This window comes from Anolis carolinensis, unplaced genomic scaffold, assembly GCF_035594765.1.
Source record: "Anolis carolinensis isolate JA03-04 unplaced genomic scaffold, rAnoCar3.1.pri scaffold_14, whole genome shotgun sequence".
Classification (NCBI taxonomy): domain Eukaryota; kingdom Metazoa; phylum Chordata; class Lepidosauria; order Squamata; family Dactyloidae; genus Anolis; species Anolis carolinensis.
Genome location: NW_026943825.1, coordinates 5,872,692 through 5,894,163, shown reverse-complemented (window position 1 = coordinate 5,894,163; position 21,472 = coordinate 5,872,692). Strand labels below are relative to the sequence as shown.

Here is a 21,472-nt window from a genome sequence, read left to right as displayed (position 1 = left end):
CCCTCCCCTGCATCCCGTTGCCACGGCAACCGCATTACAACCAGCATCCTGAGCATCAAGGTTCCTTTTGAGAAAAAGAGTTACAACCCAAAGGAGGAGGCGGGTTCGAGGGCTGAAAGACATCCCGATCCCATTCAGCCCCCAAACTATTTGGGGGAAAAGTTACTTTTTTTTTTTTTGGTACCCGCCACACTTTCTATGAGCTTTTATTGTGCACTATATGGCCAGTGTAGACTCATATAATGCAGTTCAATGCACTTTAACTGCACTATTTAGCAGATTTTGAATCATATAATGCAGTTCAATGCACTTATATTGCCAGTGTAGACTCATATAATGCAGTTCAGTGCACTTAAACTACATTATATGGCCTGGGTAGACTCATATAATGCAGTTCAATGCACTTAAACTACATTATATGGCCTGGGTAGACTCATATAATGCAGTTCAATGCACTTTAACTGCATTATTTAGCAGATTTAGAATCATATAATACAGTTCAATGCATTTAAAACTGCATTATATGGCCAGTGTAGACTCATATAATATAGTTCAATGCACTTAACTGCATTATTTAGCAGATTTAGAATCATATAATACAGTTCAATGCACTTAAAACTGCATTATATGGCCGGTGTAGACTCATATAATGCAGTTCAATGCACTTTATTGCATTATATGGCCGGTGTAGACTCATATAATGCAGTTCAATGCACTTAAACTGCATTATATGGCCAGTGTGGACTCATATAATGCAGTTCAATGCACTTAATTGCATTATATGGCCAGTGTGGACTCATGTAATTCAGCCCAATGCACTTAAACTGCATTATATGGCCAGTGTGGACTCATATAATGCAGTTCAATGCACTTAATTGCATTATATGGCCAGTGTAGACTCATATAATGCAGCCCAATGCACTTAAACTGCATTATATGGCCAGTGTAGAATCATATAATGCAGTTCAATGCACTTAAACTGCATTTTATGGCCAATGTGGACTCATATGTGGACTGCATTATATGGCCAATGTGGACTCATATAATACAGTTCAATGCACTTTAACTGCATTTTGACTGGTCTGAACTCATATATATGGCCAGTGCAGACAAATACACAGTTCAATGCACTTAAACTGCATTATATGGCCAGTGTAGACTCATATAATGCAGTTCAATGCACTTAAACTGCATTATATGGCCAGTGCAGACTCATATAATACAGCTCAATGCACTTAAACTGCATTATATAGTCAGTGTGGACTCATATAATGCATTATTTAGCAGATTTAGAATAATATAATACAGTTCAATGCACTTAAAACTGCATTATATGGCCTGTGTAGACTCATACAATGCAGTTCAATGCACTTAAACTGCATTATATGGCCAGTGCAGACAAATATAATGCAGTTCAATGCACCTAAACTGCATTATATGGCCAGTGTAGACTCATATAATGCAGTTCAATGCACTTTAAGTTCATTATATAGCTGGCACAGAATCATATAATGAAGTTCAATGTACTTTAATTGAATTATATGGACAGTATAGGCTTATACAATGCAGTCCAATGCGCTTTCACTGCATTATATAGCTGGCATGGACTCATATAATGCAGTTCAATGCACTTTAACTGAATTATATGGCCAGTATGGACTTATACCATGCAGTTTAATGCGTTTAAACTGCATTATATGGCCAATGTGGACTCATATAATGCAGCTCAATGCAATTAAAACTGCATTATATGGATGGGCTAAACTCCTATAATGCAATTAAACTACGCTGCATCTACATGGACCATATAAATGCATTTTAGGGCAGTACAGATGGGGTTTTATTTGGGCTGATTGTATAAAAGAGAGCAGGGTGAATGGATGCTGAGAGATTGAAATGATACATTTTAATATATTGGTTTTATGGTTCCCGTCCCCTTGATCTGGTCATGTAAGTGTGATTTATTGTTATAATTGTATTATTTTACTTTGTTTAATAATGTGTATTATGTTGTTATGTAATGTTTGTGTTTGCTTTTATGACTGTACCCATCCGGGAGATAGGGCGGTATATAAATAAAGTTTATTATTGTTATTATTATTGTTGTTATTATTATTATTATTATTATTATTATTATTATTATTATTATTATTATTTTATGACACAGCAAACAAGATAGATATGCTGGATTTCATATCACAAAATCACAAGTCGAACACTTCCCAAGTGTCTAGGACTGTGTGATGTATTTTCGGATGATGCGCGCAGATCCTAGTCGGGTGGCCTTTTGCAGCTGGCAGATCGTGATTTTGTCAATGTCTATTGTTTGCAAATGCCGGCTGAGATCTTTTGGCACGGCACCCAATGTGCCCATCACCACCGGGACCACCTGCACTGGTTTCTGCCAGAGTCTTTGCAGTTCAATCTTGAGGTCCTGATAGTGGCTGAGTTTTTCCTGTTGTTTTTCGTCAATGCGACTGTCACCTGGGATGGCAACATCAATGATCCAAACCTTGTTCTTTTCCACAACTGTGATGTCTGGTGTGTTGTGTTCCAGAACTTTGTCAGTCTGGATTCAGAAGTCCCACGGTATCATTGCATGCTATTATTATTATTATTATTATTATTATTATTATTATTATTATTATTATTATATTTCCCTTCCAACAGGTGAATAATAGAAAAATAAACAGCTCATGGCTGACACCTGCTGGTCATTCTCAGGTATGACACACAATATCATCACATTGAACAGAAAGTTTGGAGAGATGCAAACAGCCCAAGCCTTGGTCAGATTAGAAAGACAAACTTAACACATATGCAGAGATAATTACAACAAGGTGGTTTTAATTAAAAGGGGCGGACGAGCCATAACCTCACGTGAGAGCTAGCATTTCAGACATTCTCCCTTTGTGCAACTCCTTCCTTCTTCTGCAGCAAAGCAAAGCAAGGAGACTGCATTTCCTGATGCGCTTTCCAAGGGTCCAGATTGTAGAACGTGAAGCCGAGGGACTCATTTCTTCTTCCCAGCGGCCGCCAGCTCAGCCGCTCTCGCTTCGGCCTCGGCTGCCAAGACTTCCTCGCGCTGCTTCAGGAAAACACCGTATTCCTCTGCGTCAAGACTTCGGAGGTTGGAAGATAATACATGAGAAATGCAGCTGCTTTTTACTATTATTATTATTATTATTATTCATGCAGAAAGTTGATATATTGGGATCCTTAAGCAACAAATACCACAATAATAATAATAATAATAATAATAATAATAATAATAATAATAATAATTTTATTTTTATACCCTGCCTCTATCTCCCCCAAAGGGGACTCAGGGCAGCTTACATGGGGCCAAGACCGAATAAGAAACAATAACAATATAAAACACAACAATAGACAAGAGACATGCACAATTAAAAATGTGAACATTAACCAATAAAGTAAATGACAAAAACTCAGTAAAAACATGGATTAAATAATAACATTATTATTATTATTATTATTATTATTATTATTATTATTATTATTATTATTATTATTCATGCAGAATGTTGATATTTTGGATCCTTAAGGCACTAATACCACAATTATTATTATTATTATTATTCATGCAGAAGGTTGATATTTTGGATCTTTAAGGCACTAATATAGCAATTATTATTTTTATTATTCATGCAGAATGTTGATATTTTGGATCCTTAAGGCACTAATACCGCTATTATTATTATTATTATTATTAATGCAGAAAGTTAATATTTTGGATCCTTAAGGCATTAATACCACAATTATTATTATTATTCATGCAGAATGTTGATATTTTGGATCCTTAAGGCACTATTATTATTATTATTATTATTATTATTATTATTATTCCTCATCCTCATCCTCATCCTCATGCATAAAGTTGATATTTTGGGATGCTTACGGCACTATTATTATTATTATTATTATTAATCCTCATCATCATCATCATCATGCATAAAGTTGATATTTTGGATCCTTAAGGCACTATTATTATTATTCTTCATCATCATCATCATGCATAAAGTTGATATTTTGGATCCTTATGGAACTAATACCACTATTATTATTACAATTATTAATGCATAAAGTTGATATTTTGGGGTCCTTAAGGCACTAATACCATTATTATTATTATTATTATTATTATTATTATTATTATTATTATTAATGCAGAATGTTGATATTTTGGATCCTTAAGGCACTATTATTATTATTCATCCTCATCATCATGCATAAAGTTGATATTTTGGGATCCTTAAGGCACTAATACCACTATTAATATTACAATTATTCCTGCAGAAGGTTGATATTTGGGGGTCCTTAAGGCACTATTACTATTACTATTATTATTCATCATCATCATCATGCATAAAGTTGATATTTTGGGATCCTAAAGGCACTAACACCACTATTATTATTACAATTATTCCTGCAGAAGGTTGGTATTTTGGGGTCCTTAAGGCACTATTATTATTATTATTATTATTATTATTATTATTATTATTATTATTAATCATAGTCATCAACATGATGCAGGTGGCTGATATTTTGGGATCCTTAAGGCACTAATACCACTATTATTATTACAATTATTCCTGCAGAAGGTTGATATTTTGGGGTCCTTAAGGCACTAATCTCACTATGATCATCGTTTCACTTACTCCTTCACCACTTTGATGCCCATGGACCTGGCGGTCCCGATGAGCATCTTGACGACCTTCTCGAGAGGCATGTCGCGCAGGACGAAAGCCTGGTCCTGAGACTTCACCAGGGCGATTTCGTAGAGGTGCTTCAGGGTCACCATCCCGGCCACTTCGTGCCCTGCAGGGAAAAACAGAGATCCTGAAGGGCAAACCCATCCCTGCAAGGCTGAAGCTGATCTAGCCCCTGGAGACCCTTCCACATTTTCCAAAATCCAATCATCACACGGAGCCCCCATGACCAGCAAAAAATACTGGAGGTCTTTGGGGAAAATGCATCTTGATTTGGGGGAGTTGTAGATCACCTATATCCAGAGAGAACTGTGAACCCAAACACCGATGGATCTGGATCAAACTTGGCATGCAGACCTGATATGCCGAAATTTGATGACTGGAGGGGTTTGGGTTTGGGAACGGATCTTCCTTTCTGGGAGTTGTAGTTCACCCACAGTCAGAGAAACTGGGACCTCAACTGATGGTGGATCTGGACCAAACTTGGCACACAGAAGCCCCATGACTAACCCAACCTAAGGAAGGGATTTCAGGGGACTGACTTACCAGAGTGGGAGTTGTAGTTTATCCTACAGCCAGAGAGCACACTCAACCCCACCCATGATGCATCCAGAACAAACTTGCCCAACATAACAAACTTTAAGGACTGATGTGAGTTTCTGGGGGTTAACCTAGCATGATGTGAATTGTAGTTCACTCACAACCTTATGTATTCTGTATAATGCATACAATGAAATAACCCTGGCCATGCTGGGAAACTAAGCTTATTCATACACACACACACACATACATATGCGTAATATATATACACACATATATACATGTGTGTGTATGTGTGTGTATATATATATGCATACACACACACACACACACATATACACATACAGTGTGTGTATGTGTGTGTATATATATATATACTGTGAGTGTATATATACACACACACACATGTATATATATATACAGTAGAGTCTCACTTATCCAACACTCGCTTATCCAACGTTCTGGATTATCCAACGCATTTTTGTAGTCAATGTTTTCAATACATCATGATATTTTGGTGCTAAATTCATAAATACAGTAATTACTACGTAGCATTACTGCGTATTTAACTACTTGTTCTCCCAGATTTGTTATATAACATGATGTTTTGGTGCTTAATTTGTAAAATCATAACCTAATTTGATGTTTAATAGGCTTCTCCTTAACCTGTCCTTATTATCCAACATATTCGCTTATCCAACGTTCTGCTGGCCTGTTTATGTTGGATAAGTGAGACTCTACTGTATATACGCATATATATATACACACACACACACATATATATACACATGCACACACATATATAGTGTGTGAGTGTGTATATATATATATATACACACACACACACACGCACACACACGTGTATATATATATATATATAAATATACACGCACACATATATATGCACACACACACACACACACATATTTATATCTATACCTCTATCTACTTATCTATTCTTGGCTGGAATTATACTTAAAAAATGTACCTCTTCCATATTGTTTGTAACTTGGGGACTGCCTGTATTTATAAACTGATTTTTCCTCTCTTACCAGGGTTTGTAGCTCCTTTTTCTATTCCAGCCGCTGATAGCAGGAAATAGCTGGACGTTGGCTTGTTTATTTGGATGTCGTAGGATCGGTCAGGCTGCCAAAGGAAAGAGAGATAGCTTTATTTCTACATAAGTAGGTAAAAGTTAAGGTATTCCCCTCCTCATCTCCATTTCTAAGCTGAAGAGCCGGCGTTGTCCATAGACACCTCCAAGGTCATATGGCCGCTGGCATGACTGCATGGAGCGCTGTTACCTTCCCGCCGGAGCGGTACCTATTGATCTACTCACATTGGCATGTTTTCAAACTGCTAGGTTGGCAGAAGCTGGGGCTAATAAGTAGTGAAAGGTTTTTTCTTACCCGAACCGTGACGCGTGTGGGCAGCGGGATCCCTTCCTTGATATCCTTGGTCCTTTCATTGAAATCCTTGCAGAACTGTCCAATGGCGATGCCTCTCTGGAAGGGAAACAAACAAACATCTTTGAGGATGCCAATCAACCAAACCAAGCCAGAATGCAGATACTATAGAGTTTCGCTTATCCAACGTTCTGTATTATCCAACGCTGTCTGCCTCCCGTCCGGATCCACAGCTGTTTCTCTAGGCAGCAACGTATATATAATTAGTATATAAAGTATATACGATATTTATAGATATCGTATATACTTTATATACTAAAGTCGTGTGCACGTGTATGACTCTGTATACCAAACTTTATATATATAGTATACTGTATACTTTATATACTAAACCTTATATATATATAGTATATACTTTATATCTATGCAATTTTATGTACTAATCTTTCTAGTTTTTATTTTATATACTAAAGTCATATGTTTGTGTTTACAGATACAGTAGAGTCTCATTATCCAAGGTTCTTTAATATCCAACGCAGTTTGCCTTTTAGAAGTCAATGTTTTTGTAGTCAATTTTTCAATAAATTGCAAAATTTTGGTGCTAAATTCATAAATACAGTAATTATTACATAATGTTATCGTGTACTGAACTGCTTTTTCTATCCATTTGTTGTAAAGCCTGATGTTTTGGTGCTTAATTTGTAAAATCATAATTTGATGTTTAATAGGCTTTTCCTTAATCCCTCCTTATTATGCCAAGATTTTCGCTTATCCAATGTTCTGCCGGCCCGTTTATGTTGGATAAGTGAGACTCTACTTTATATATATATATGACTTTTTATACTAAACTTTATATATAGTATATACTTTTTCTATGCATATATATAACATATATAACAAATTTTATATATATAGTATATACTTTATCTATGCACACACACACACACACATATATATATACCAAATTTTATATATATGGTATATACTTTATATACTAAAGTCATATGTTTTGTGTTTATAGACATATATATGACTTTATACACTATATATATACTTTATATACTAAACACACACATATACACACATAGATACTATATGGCTTTAGTATCTTTTTTTAAACAAATTTTTATTTTTTAAAACACAAAAAATACATACCGTTCACATATGAAACATTTACAATTCCCACCACCAACACGAAGATTGTTTTCATTTACATATTCATTTCTTTTTGAGACAATCTTTATACCTTTATCTTTATCCATTTCCATTCTATATGCTATATAACATTTATATCTTATTTCTTATGGCTTGATCTCCAGATTGATTCATGATATAGTTCTTTACCCTTGTCCATCTTTCTTCCATTTCTCTCGTTCTATTTTCATTAGTTTCTAAAACATTTAATTTCACATTCATAATTTCAAATTCCATTTTCTCCATCAGATATTGGTACTATTTATTTACTGTCCATTTTGATTTGTCTTTCCACCCTAATACTATTACCGCTTGTGCACATTCAATTATTGCTTTTTTAATTTCCTTTTTATTTCCAGTTTCCTCTCTTTTCCCTAATACCTAATGGCTTTAGTTTCTTATGTTTCTCCATCTCATAACATATACGCCTTGTCCATACACCTACAGTGTTGCCTTCCCATCAATTCCCTGCCATGATTTCCAGCCTTCTTTGCTAGATGTTACTCATTTCCCATTTTTATATCACAAAATAAAATAGGAGCAGATGCTTAGAAATCCCACCCACCAATTGCCTTTCCGGCCACTTGAGAGGCTCAACCTGCAACAATATAGTACAATATCGTAATGTAATGCTTATATTGTGCTATGCTCATAATATATTGATTTGTAAGCCGCTCTGAGTCCCCATTGGGGTGAGAAGAGTGGGATATAAATGTAGTAAATATATATTTTTTAAATTTCCCCATTTGGGCAGAGGGAGAAGAAACAGAAACTAAAAGAGAGATCAGACAAGTGTGCAGCTTCCCATCCTCCTCCTTCCCGCCGGCTTCGGAAAGGGAAAAACAAGGGGGGGGGGGTTGAGGATGATGACTCAGAGGGATCCTCCTCCGAAAGGGAGCATCATCAGGGCCCCTTCCTCCTTCCTTCCTTCCTTCCTTCCTCTTCCTCCGGCCCCATCTCCGTCTTGAGCTGTCTGGAGAGACAGACACAACAGCCACCATCGCAAGCAAGCAAGCAAAGTCCCCCTCCGATGATCCCTGCAGGTACCGGACCATATACTGCATTGCAAGGACTGGGGTGGGCTTAGTTTTGTTTGGGGACGAACGGCTGCAAAGAAGGGGGGGAAAGGATGCTTGAACGGGAAGCGGACGGGACCCCGGTGCCCCCCTTTCGAAAAAGGAGAAGGATGCATGGGAATAAATAGATGCGCTTCTCCCTCCAGTGACATGAGAGGAGCATTAACCTCCTGTTGCCTGTCACTCACATCAAAACAGGCCATGCTGAATCGCTGCAGGAATGCCCACGCTAACACTTAATAATAATAATAATAATAATAATAATAATAATAATAATAATACAGGCTACACTGAATCACTGAAGGAATGCCCACGCTAACACTTCATAATAATAATAATAATACAGGCTACACTGAATCACTGAAGGAATGCCCACGCTAACACTTCATAATAATAATAATAATAATAATAATAATAATAATAATAATAATAATAATACAGGCTACACTGAATCACTGAAGGAATGCCCACGCTAACACTTCATAATAATAATAATAATAATAATAATACAGGCTACACTGAATCACTGAAGGAATGCCCACGCTAACACTTCATAATAATAATAATAATACAGGCTACACTGAATCACTGAAGGAATACCCACGCTAACACTTCATAATAATAATAATAATAATAATAATAATAATAATAATAATAATAATAACAACAACAATAACAACAACAACAACAAACAAGCCACACCGAATCACTGCAGGAATGCCCACGCTAACACATAGTAACAACAACAACAACAACAACAACAACAACAACAACACAAGCCACACTGAATCACTGCAGGAATGCCCATGCTAACACTTAATAATAATAACTTCAAAGACTCTGGCAGAAACCAGTGCAGGTGGTCCCGGTGGTGATGGGCACCTTGGGTGCCGTGCCAAAAGATCTCAGCCGGCATTTAGAAACAATAGACATTGACAAAATTACGATCTGCCAGCTGCAAAAGGCCACCCTACTGGGATCTGCGCGCATCATCCGAAAATACATCACACAGTCCTAGACACTTGGGAAGTGTTCGACTTGTGATTTTGTGATATGAAATCCAGCATATCTATCTTGTTTGCTGTGTCATAATAAAATAATAATAATAATAATAATAATAATAATAATAATAATAATAAAAACAGGCCACACCAAATCGCTGCAGGAATGCCCACGCTAACACATAATAATAATAATAATAATAATAATAATAATAATAATAATAATTTGGAAACAAGACATTGACAAAATTACGATCTGCCAACTGCAAAAGGCCACAATGAATCGCTGAACGCTAACACATAATAATAATAATAATAATAATAATAATAATAATAATAATAATAATAATAAAAAAATACAGACCACACCGAATCGCTGCAGGAATGCCCACGCTAACACATAATAATAGTAATAATAATAATACATAATAATAATAATTTGGAAACAAAACAGGAATGCCCACGCTAACACACAATAATAGTAATAATAATAATACATAATAATAATAATTTGGAAACAAGACATTGACAAAATTACGATCTGCCAACTGCAAAAGGCCACACTGAATCGCTGCAGGAATGCCCACGCTAACACTTCATAATAATAATAATAATAATAATAATAATAATAATACAGGCCACACTGAATCGCTGCAGGAATGCCCATGCTAACACTTCATAATAATAATAATAAGAATAAGAAGAAGAAGAAGAAGAAGTAGAAAAAGAAGAAGAAGAAGAATACAGGCCACACTGAATCGCTGCAGGAATGCCCACGCTAACACATAATAATAGTAATAATAATAATACATAATAATAATAATTTGTAAACAAGACATTGACAAAATTACGATCTGCCAACTGCAAAAGGCCACACTGAATCGCTGCAGGAATGCCCACGCTAACACTTCATAATAATAATAATAATAATAATAATAATAATAATAATAATAATAATAATACAGGCCACACTGAATCGCTGCAGGAATGCCCATGCTAACACTTCATAATAATAATAATAATAATAATAAGAAGAAGAAGAAGAAGAAGAAGAAGAAGAAGAAGTAGAAAAAGAAGAAGAAGAAGAATACAGGCCACACTGAATCGCTGCAGGAATGCCCACGCTAACACATAATAATAATAATAATAATAATAATAATAATAATAATAATAATAATGGCCCTGGAATTCAACAAAAAAGCTCATGTTTTGTAGCAGATTTCCTGTGCAGTGGGTGAGGTGGCAGTCCTGTTGTTGCTTGACTTTGATTGCAAGTGTCATTCCGACTGTTTATGCTCTCCTTTCTCTCCAAAGGGAGCCATGGAGCCTCACCCTCCGCACACCTGTGTGGTGGCCGTGGTCATCGTCTGCACCATGGGAGCCATGGATGTCTACCTGGTGGAGCAGAGCGCCGGGGCCCGGCGGCTGGGGGTCGGGGCGCTGGCGCTGGCCGGGGACCTCTTCTTCCTGCTGGCGCTGCGCTACGCCACGGCGTGGGTGGGCGGTGAGGCCCGGCAGGCCCAGCGGGGCTACGCCATGGTCCTGTGGTTCCTCTTCGCCTTCGCCTTGGAGATCAAGCTCTACTTCATCTACCAGCATTACGCCACGGAGGTGCGGGTGCCCGACCCGCTGGCCCGGCGCACCCTCACCCTTTTGCTCTCTGTCTGCATCCCGGCGCTCTACACGGTGTTAGGAGCCGCTGAGTTGGTGGCCCAGGCCGCCGCCAGCTTCCGGAAGAAAGACGAGCTCCGCGGGCGGCTGTTTTGGGTGGTGCTGGACCTGCTGGACGTGCTGGAGATCCAGGCCAGCTTGTGGGAGCCGCAAGGGCGGGTGCTGCCCTTGTGGGCCGAGGGCTTGACCTTCTTCTATTGCTACGGGCTGCTGCTCGTCCTGCCTTGCGTGTCGCTGAACGAGCTGGGCGTGTGCGGCCCGCAGCCGGACACGCTGTACCCGCTGCTGAGCCTGGCCAGCGTCAACGTGGCCACCATCTTCATCCGCGGCGGGCTGCTGCTCCTCTGCCGCGACCAGCGCATCTCCTCCATCTTCATGGGGAAAAACGTCCTCGCGATTGCCTTGAAATGCTGCGCCGCGCTCCAGCACCATCAGCGGCACAAGAAAGGCAAGCCGGCTCACAGACAGAGCCCACAGCTCCACAGACACATTGGAACAACAGGAGAAGCATGTCCCAGGCACGTGGCACCCGACAGGCCTCAGGGATGTGCCGGACACATTGCAGACGACCAACCACAGGTCAGATCCCCACCCAGGCATCTCCGAGAGGCAGAGGCGCACTACCACGTGCAACCCGTATGCCACCAGCTCCACAGCCACTGCCCAGTCAGAGCCCAAAGCGCCCGGCATCATGGACATGCGGCACCGCAATCCTCCCCTCACGATTCGGCCCCTGGTTCCTCCAGAGCATTGCGCACGGCCCAGCATATCCAACTCAAGTCTCTATGGAGTGCGCCATGAAGCACCGTTCTGCTTCAGAATCTCTCCCTGGCACTCTTGGCATCCAAGAGAAGGGCGTTAAAAGGAAAGCGGAGAAATCAGAGTCAGTGACACCTGAGCTCAGCTGGTTCGGAATACGCTGTATTCGCGATGTGTATGACCAAGACGATTGCTCTTGAAGCAGGAAATGGCACCAGACACACTAAAGCAAACTCTTTCAAACTCTGGCTCTTTCAAAGTTAGAGGGTTGCTGTGTGTTTTCCGGCCTGTCTGGCCATGTTCCCTCCTGACGTTTGGCCCACATCTATGACAGGCATCCTCAGAGGTTGTGAGGTCTGGTGGAAACTAGACAAGTGGGATATATGTATGTATTTATATGTATATGTGTATATATATCTATGGGCCCCTGGTGGCACAGTGCGTTAAAGCGCTGAGTTGCTGAACTTGCGGACCAAAAGGTCCCAGGTTCAAATCCCGGGAGCAGAATGAGCGCCCACTGTTAGGACCAGCTCCTGCCAACCTAGCAGTTTGAAAACATGCAAATGTGAGTAGATCAATAGGTACCGCTCCGGCGGGAAGGTAAAGGCCCTCCATGCAGTCATGCCAGCCACATGACCTTGGAGGTGTCTACGGACAACGCCGGCTCTTCGGCGTAGAAATGGAGATGAGCACCAACCCCCAGAGTTGGTCACGACTGGACTTAACGTCAGGGGAAAACCTTTACCTTTACTTATATATCTATATATATATATATGTCTGTTTGAGGCAAGTGTGAATGTTGTCCACGATTAGAATTAAATAATAATAATAATAATAATAATAATAATAATAATAATAATAATAGAGTCTCACTTATCCAAGCTAAACCTTGGATAAGCGAATATCTTGGATAATAAAGAAGGATTAAGGAAAAGCCTATTAAACATCAAATTAGGTTATGATTTTACAAATTAAGCACCAAAATATCATGTTATACAGCATATTTGACAGAAAAAGTAGTTCAATACACAGTAATGTTATGTTGTAATTAATGTATTTATGAATTTAGCACCGAAATATCATGATATATTGAAAACATTGACTACAAAAATGCCTTGGATAATTCAGAACCTTGGATAAGCGAGTCTTGGATAAGTGAGACTCTACTGTATCTATATATATATCTATATATATGTCTGTTTGAGGCAAGTGTGAATGTTGCAGTTGTCCACCTTGATTAGAATTAAATAATAATAATAGTAATAGTAATAATAATATCTGTATTTTTCTATCCTGCCTCCATCTCCCCGAAGGGATTCAGGGCGGCTAACATGCGGCCAGGCCCAAAAACAAAATATGAACAGAGTTAAAACATAAATAAACACTATCAACAAAACAGATCAAATAAAATAAAACAGATTAAAACACAGTCATACAATAGAACACAATAATAACAAAATAAAATGATAAAACAAATATATTGTATATACTCAAGTATAAGCCTAGTTTTTCAGCCCTTTTTAGGGCTGAAAAAGCTCCCCTTGGCTTATACTCGAATGAGGATCCTGGCTGGCTTATGTTCGGGTTGGCTTATATTCAAGTATATAGGTAATCAGACTTAGACAATCTTATCTTATTAAAGTTTTATTATTATTATCAATATAAATTACAATTTTATGTAAACATTCAAAAACATTTAACCTACTGATGCCTCAAATAATGTAATTTTATTAGTATCTATATTTATTTTTATTTTTGGAATTTGCCAGTAGCTGCTGCATTTCCCACCCTCATCTTATACTCGAGTCAATAGGTTTTCCCAGTTTTGTGATAAAATTAGGTGCCTCGGCTTATATTCAGGTCGGCTTATACCCAAGTATATACGGTATGTATATTTGTGTATGTGTATATATAAATGCACACATATATATACACCTGTGGAATGATGTCCAGGGTAGGAAAAATAACCTTTATCTGTTTGAGGCAAACAGCCAGGCTTTGAAGCTGCAAGGTCATTCAATTCTAATCAAGATGGCCAACTGCAACATTCATACTGGCCTCCCACAGACAAGAGTTCTTTCTCCCACTTTGGACATTATTCCACAGATATATAAACCTAATTTGACTAGTTTCCAACAGACCTCACAACCTCTGAGGATGCCTGCCATAGATGTGGGTAAACGTCAGGAGAGAATGCTTCTGGAACATGGCGAGATAACCCAGAAAACTCACAGCAACCCTGTGATTCCGGCCATGACAGCCTTCGACAACACATATTTCAAAGTTAGCCAACAATGATCAAGTAGATAGAGATACATTTTTAAAAACTTAAGTCACACTGGCTGAAAGAGCAAGTCAGGTCTCCATCTCGGGCAGCGTAATGTTGGATTTTATCATGCTAATCCATTTGTGACACTTTGCTTTTTGTAAATTCCTTTTCAGGAGGTTTTTTCCCCTCCTCCAATTTACAGAATTTGTCAGAATTTGTGTTTTGCGCACAGCTAAACAGCAACCTGGTAATGTATACGCTACTTTGCACTGCAGAGAAAGTCCCAAACATCAGGGCTGGTGCCTCGGAAACGGAAATTGTTTTCCTGTCCTGCAGCAAACCTTTTCTCTTTCCAAAACTGCTGTGAAAAGCGCCTGTTTCTTAACAAATATCACCCGAGGAGCTCAGCAACGTGACTGAGATTAGGTTGGACCCGTATTTGAATCAGCGGGAAGGTTACAGCCCCAGAATATGTGAAGCAATAAAGAGAGTGCCTCTGAACATGTCAAGGGTGTCTTTCTTTGTTATGATTCAACTGCCACTATCAGTGAAACTAGAAAATAGTACTCAAGAGTCCACTCTTTTTTAATATCTCAACACTTAGATGCTGATTTCATGTATTAATATACCCCCAAAAGGTTATCAACAGAGCCCTGATATTTACCAAACACACACATTTTGAATACTGTATATACTCGAGTATAAGCCGACCCAAATATAAGCCGAGGCAGAAAATTTTACCACAAAAACTGGGAAAACTTATTGGCTCAAGTATATGACGAGGGTGGGAAATGCAGCAGCTACGGGTCAAATTCAAAAATAAAAATAGATATTAATAAAATTGCATTATTTGAGGCATCAGTAATAATAATAATAATAATAATAATAATAATAATAATAATAATAATAATATAATAACTATATTTTTATACCCCGCCCCATCTCCCCGAAGGGACTCAGGGCGGCTTACATGGGGCCTTGCCCGATAAAACAATCAAATATCAAAACACAGCAATCAGTAGGTTAAATGTTTTTGAATCTATATATATAAAAGAGTGATGGCATCACGGCAATTCACAAAACAACAAAAGTACAGGCCCCCCAACCTCAAAACTTGACAACACAACCCATCATCCATGCCTCAAGGTTGATACAACAAAAAGAAAAGAAAAATAAAGTCCTAATTAGAGGGAGAGCAATAATTTTTTTTATCCAATGGCTGCCAGTTTAGAGGGCTAATCTCTGCCCACTTGGTTGCCTAGCAACCAGCCAAGGGACAGCCAGGCTTCAGTTAGGGGGCAGGCTGATTTAGGCCTCACTTAGGCTTCTTCCACAGATTATCTAATTTGCACTGGATTATATGGCAGTGTAGACTCAAGGCCCTTCCACACAGCTATATAACCCATTTATCTATATATATAAAAGAGTGATGGTATCAGGGCAGCGGACAAAACAACAAAACTACAGGCCCCCCCAACCTCGAAATTTGACAACACAACCCATCATCCACGGCTCTAGGTTGATACAACAAAAAGAAAAGAAAAATAAAGTCCTAATTAGAGAGAGAGAGGAATAATTGTTTTTATCCAATTGCTGCCAGTTAGAAGGCTAAGTTCCACCCACTTGGTCTCCTAGCAACCGACTCAGCCCAGGGGACAGGCACAAGAGTTTGGAGAGACCCCTAAGGGCCATCCAGTCCAACCCTTTCTACTATGCAGCAGGACACAATCCAAGCATTCACAACACATGGACAACGTATAAATACTATACAATACTACACAGAGACATAGACGTCCTCTACCCTCACCACTTTCACAGGACACAAACAACCAAATGCATACTAAACATAAAGACAACCATACAACAGACATTCAGTACCACCACAATTTCTCACCAACACCACCAGACAATGCCACAGCAACGCGTGGCTGGGCACAGCTAGTATTTATATAAAACTGTAATTTAAGATAATAATAAGACTTCAATAAGATAAGACTGTCCAACTCTGAATACCTATATACTCAAGTATAAGCCAACCTGAATAGAAGCCGGCCAGGACCCTCACTCGAGTATAAGCCGAGGGGAGCTTTTTCAGCCCTAAAAAAGGGGTGAAAAACTAGACTTATACTCAAGTATATACAGTAAATATCATGCCAAGTAACTTGCTTTGATGACTACAAAGGAACACAGCTCTCACTGCTTCCACTCCAAACCCCATACATTATTTTAATCGTATAATTTAGGACCAGGAGAGAACCCTTAATACCGTTCCTCATGTTGTGTTGATCCCCAACCATAAAATTATATTTGTTGCTACTTCATAACTGTTATTGTGCTACTGTTATGAATCATAATGTAAATATCTCTTATGCAGGATGTATTTTCATTCAGTGGACCAAATTTGGCACCAATACTTGAAACACCAAATTTGAATACTGGTGTAGTTGAGGGGGATTGATTTTGTCATAGTTGCTGGGATTTATAGTTCCCCTACAATCAAAGATCATTCTGAACTCCACCAACGATGGAACCAAACGTAGCACACAGAACTCCCAAGACCAACAGTAAATACTGGAAGGGTTTGGTAGCATTGACCTTGAGTTTAGGAGTTGTAGTTCACCTCAAACAATGGTGGATCTGGACCAAACTTGGCACCAATACTAAATTTGCCCAAATGTGAACACTGGTGGAGTTTGGGGATAATAGACCTTGACATTTGGGAGTTGTAGTTGCTGGGATTTATAGTTCACCTAAAATCAAAGAACCTCTTGAACCCCACCAATGATAAAAATGGTCCAAACTTCCCACACAAAGCTTAAGTGGCTGAGGGGGAAAGGAAGGGTCCCGAGACTGTTAGGAATGGTGGGAGTTGAAGTCCAAAACATCTGGAGGGCCCATGCGTATTCTACAGTCTCTCTTCTAGCAATTTGCTAACAACAACAATAATAATAATATAAATATTTAATTATTAGCCGTCTCCCACACGTACCTGGCCAAGGACAGGCCCCAAAGGTGGTCCCGGAACGGCTTGTCCTGCCCGGATGATGGTCCGGATGACATTTCCTGGGTCCACCTTTTGTACGGTTTTGGCGGCACGAGAGATCTTCGACATGACTTCGATTCAAGCTGCAGGGGTACCTTACCTGGATTAGCAAGAAGAATAAAAGATTTTTGGGAAGAATGGATCCTAGAAAGTTGCAATCTTGGGAAAGGTTTTTCTGTCAAATTTGTTGTATAACATGATGTTTTGGTGCTTAATTTGTAAAATCATAACCTAATTTGATGTTTAATAGGCTTTTCCTTAATCCCTCCTTATTATCCAAGATATTCGCTTATCCAAGGTTCTGCCGGTCCATTTAGCTTGGATAAGTGAGACTCTACTGCAGGGGTCCCCAAACCTTTTAAACAGGGGGCCAGTTCACGATCCTTCGGACCCTTGGAGAGCCGGACTATAGTTGGCCACCGAGCAATAATAATAATTAATAACAACAACAATAACAAAAATAATAAAGAGGGTTGGAAGAGACCCCTTGGGCCATTTAGTCCAACCCCCTTCTGCCTTTGTGCACTGAAAGCACAAGCACAGCACCCCTGACAGATGGCCACCCAGCCTCAATGTTAATAATAATAATAATAAAGAGGGTTGGAAGAGACCCCTTGGGCCATTTAGTCCAACCCCCTTCTGCCTTTATGCACCGAAAGCACAAGCACAGCACCCCTGACAGATGGCCACCCCTGACAGATGTTAATAATAATAATAATAATAATAATAATACAGGGTTTTGGAACACAATACTCCTGACCTCAGAATTGTGTTAAAAACAAAGTATGGATTGTCGAAGTTGCAATCCCAGGTGACAGACGGATTGAGGAGAAACAACTGGAAAAGCTGACACAATATGAGGATTTAAAGATTGAATTACAAAGACTCTGGCACAAGCCAGCCAAGGTGGTCCCAGGGGTAATCGGCACACTGGGTGCAGTGTCTAAAGACCTTGGCCTGCACTTAAACACAATCGGCGCTGACAAAATCCCCACCTGCCAGCTGCAGAAGGCCACCTTACTGGGATCTGCACGCATTATTCGCCGATACATCACACAGCCCTAGACACTTGGGAAGTGTCCGACGTATGATCCAATACAACCACCAGCAGAGTGTGTGCTGTGGACTCATCTTGTTGTGTTTCAAATAATAATAATAATGGCTTTAAGAGAAGAAGAGACCCCTTGGGTCATTTAGCCCAACCCCCTTCTGCCTCTGTGCACCGAAAGCACAAGCACAGCACCCCTGACAGATGGCCACCCAGCCTCAATGTTAATAATAATAATAATAATAATAATAATAATAATAATAATAATATAACCCTTATGCCATGGGGGGCGGATAAATGGCTTCGATGGGCCACATCCGGCCCCCGGGCCTTAGTTTGGGGACCCCTGCTCTACTGTATTATTATTATTAGTATTATTATTAAGAGACCTATGGGCCATCCAGTTCAACCCCATTCTGCCAAGAAGCAGGAAAACCGCATTCAAAGCCCCCCTGACAGATGGCCACCCAGCCTCAATGTTAATAATAATAATAATAATAATAATAATATAATAACCCTTGTGCCGTGGGGGCCGGATAAATGGCTTCGATGGGCCACATCCGGCCCCTGGGCCTTAGTTTGGGGACCCCTGCTCTACTGTATTATTATTATTATTATTATTATTATTATTAAGAGACCTATGGGCCATCCAGTTCAACCAAATTCTGCCAAGAAGCAGGAAAACTGCATTCAAAGCCCCCCTGACAGATGGTCACCCAGCCTCAATGTTAATAATAATAATAATAATAATAATAATAATAATATAATAACCTTTGTGCCATGGGGCCCGGATAAATGGCTTCGATGGGCCACATCTGGCCCCCGGGCCTTAGTTTGGGGACCCCTGCTCTACTGTATTATTATTATTATTATTACTATTATTATTAAGAGACCTATGGGCCATTTAGTTCAACCCCATTCTGCCAAGAAACAGGAAAACTGCATTCAAAGCCCCCCTGACAGATGGCCACCCAGCCTCAATGTTAATAATAATAATAATAATATAACCCTTGTGCCATGGGGCCGGATAAATGGCTTCGATGGGCCACATCCGGCCCCCGGGCCTTAGTTTGGGGACCCCTGCTCTACTGTATTATTATTATTAGTATTATTATTAAGAGACCTATGGGCCATCCAGTTCAACCCCATTCTGCCAAGAAGCAGGAAAACCGCATTCAAAGCCCCCCTGACAGATGGCCACCCAGCCTCGGTTTAAAAGACTCCAAAGACGGAGCCTCTACCAGACTCCGGGGCAGAGAGTTCCACTGCTGAACAGTTCTCTCTCACAGTGAGGAAGTTCTTCCTCATGTTCAGGTGAAATCTCCTTCCTTTCCTGTAGTTTGAAGCCATTCAGGGCAGCAGAAAACAAGCTTGCTAATTCCTCCCCATGACTTCCCCTCTCCCATGGCCCTCCTCATATCTCCTCTCAACCTTCTCTTCTGCAAGCTAAACATGCCCAGCTCTTTAAGCCGCTCCTCACAGGGCTTGTTCTCCGGATCCTTGATCCTTTCAGTCACCATCCCCGGACACATTCCAGCTTGTCAACATCTCCCTCCATCAAAGGGGAGATGGAGGCACTGACCCCTCTTTCTCCCTCAATTCCAGTTGTTTTAACATCTCCTCACCGATAATCATTCACTCCTTTTTCCTGGGCGCCGCCATCTTGGGTTGAAAAAGGGCGGGACCAAGAGCGCAAAGGACGCCGGGAGGGTTTTGGAGCCGAGGCAGGAAGCCAAAATGGCGCCCGTTGCCACAGCAACCAGGAAACCCGAGGAAGAGGGAGAAGGCCCAGGAAGAATTCAAATATTCTTTGTGGATTCCCACAATAATTATGAATGAATACTGAAATAATCACTTTTGGTTATTTTACAAAATACAACTCCCATCATGTCAGGTTAACCTCCTGAAAGCTCCATCAATACTTCAAGTTTATCCAAGTTTGCTCTAGATGCATCATGGGTGGAGTTGAGTGTGCTCTCTGGCTGTGTGGTAAACTACAACTTCCATTATGGCGAGTCATTCCCCTCAAACCCCTCCAGTAGGTTGAGCTAGTCCTGGGGGTTCTGCGTGCCAACTTTGGTCCCGATCCATCATCGGTGGACGTCACAATTTCCCTGGTTGTGGGTGAACTACAACTCCCAGAAAGGAAAGTCAGTTCCCCTCAAACCTCTCCAGTATATCCAGTTGGTCATGGTGGTTCTGTGTGCCATTTTGATCCAGGTTCATCATCATTGGCGTTGGGACCTTGGTGAACTACAACTCCCAGAAATCGAGTTCTATCCAGAGCCCCCCGATTGCACAGATTAAACCACTGAGGTGCTGAACTTGTTGACTGAAAGGTTGGCGGTTTGAATCCGAGGGGCAGAGTGAGCTCCCGCTGTTAGCTCCAGCTTCTGCCAACCTAGCAGGTCGAAAACATGCAAATGTGAGTAGATCAATAGGTACCACTCAGGCGGGAAGGTAACGGCGCTCCATGTAGTCATGCCAGTGGCCACATGACCTTGGAGGTGTCTACGGACAACGCCGGCTCTTCGGCTTAGAATTGGAGATGTGCAACAACCCACAGAGTCAGACACGACTGACTTAACGTCCGGGGAAACCTTTACCTTGAACATGCATAGAAGATACAGATATGCATAGATAGATTTACACATATGGTAGAGTCTCACTTATCCAAGCTAAACGGGCCGGCAGAACCTTGGATAAGCGAATATCTTGGATAATAAGGAGGGATT

At 40.1% G+C, this 21,472-nt stretch overlaps 2 protein-coding genes across 2 annotated transcripts; one reads left to right on the top strand and one right to left on the bottom strand.

Annotated features, from left to right (window-relative positions):
* Positions 1-2,827: 2,827 nt before the first annotated feature.
* Positions 2,828-20,474, bottom strand: mrpl11 (mitochondrial ribosomal protein L11). Its single transcript, XM_062965363.1, has 6 exons — positions 20,363-20,474; positions 17,636-17,789; positions 6,680-6,775; positions 6,323-6,416; positions 4,680-4,839; positions 2,828-3,122 (listed from the first exon to the last, which is right to left on the bottom strand). Exons 2-6 carry the CDS (start codon positions 17,756-17,758, stop codon positions 3,014-3,016), a joined length of 582 nt encoding a protein of 193 aa, XP_062821433.1. The 5' UTR covers positions 17,759-17,789; positions 20,363-20,474; the 3' UTR covers positions 2,828-3,013.
* LOC100563441 (transmembrane protein 121) lies at positions 8,566-13,205 on the top strand. The gene is made up of 2 exons (XM_062965362.1): positions 8,566-8,913; positions 11,262-13,205. Exon 2 carries the CDS (start codon positions 11,268-11,270, stop codon positions 12,417-12,419), a length of 1,152 nt encoding a protein of 383 aa, XP_062821432.1. The 5' UTR covers positions 8,566-8,913; positions 11,262-11,267; the 3' UTR covers positions 12,420-13,205.
* Positions 20,475-21,472: the final 998 nt, after the last annotated feature.

What these genes read in the sequence shown, in the direction of transcription:
- mrpl11 (XM_062965363.1), bottom strand. Translation starts at nt 17,758, where the DNA reads ATGTCGAAGATCTCTCGTGCCGCCAAAACCGTACAAAAGGTGGACCCA. An exon ending in TGGGGCCTGTCCTTGGCCAG is followed by an intron (nt 6,776 to 17,635) that starts GTACGTGTGGGA and finishes TTTCCCTTCCAG; the next exon opens with AGAGGCATCGCCATTGGACA. An exon ending in GGCATCAAAGTGGTGAAGGA is followed by an intron (nt 3,123 to 4,679) that starts GTAAGTGAAACG and finishes CAACCTCCGAAG; the next exon opens with TCTTGACGCAGAGGAATACG.
- LOC100563441 (XM_062965362.1), top strand. Translation starts at nt 11,268, where the DNA reads ATGGAGCCTCACCCTCCGCACACCTGTGTGGTGGCCGTGGTCATCGTC.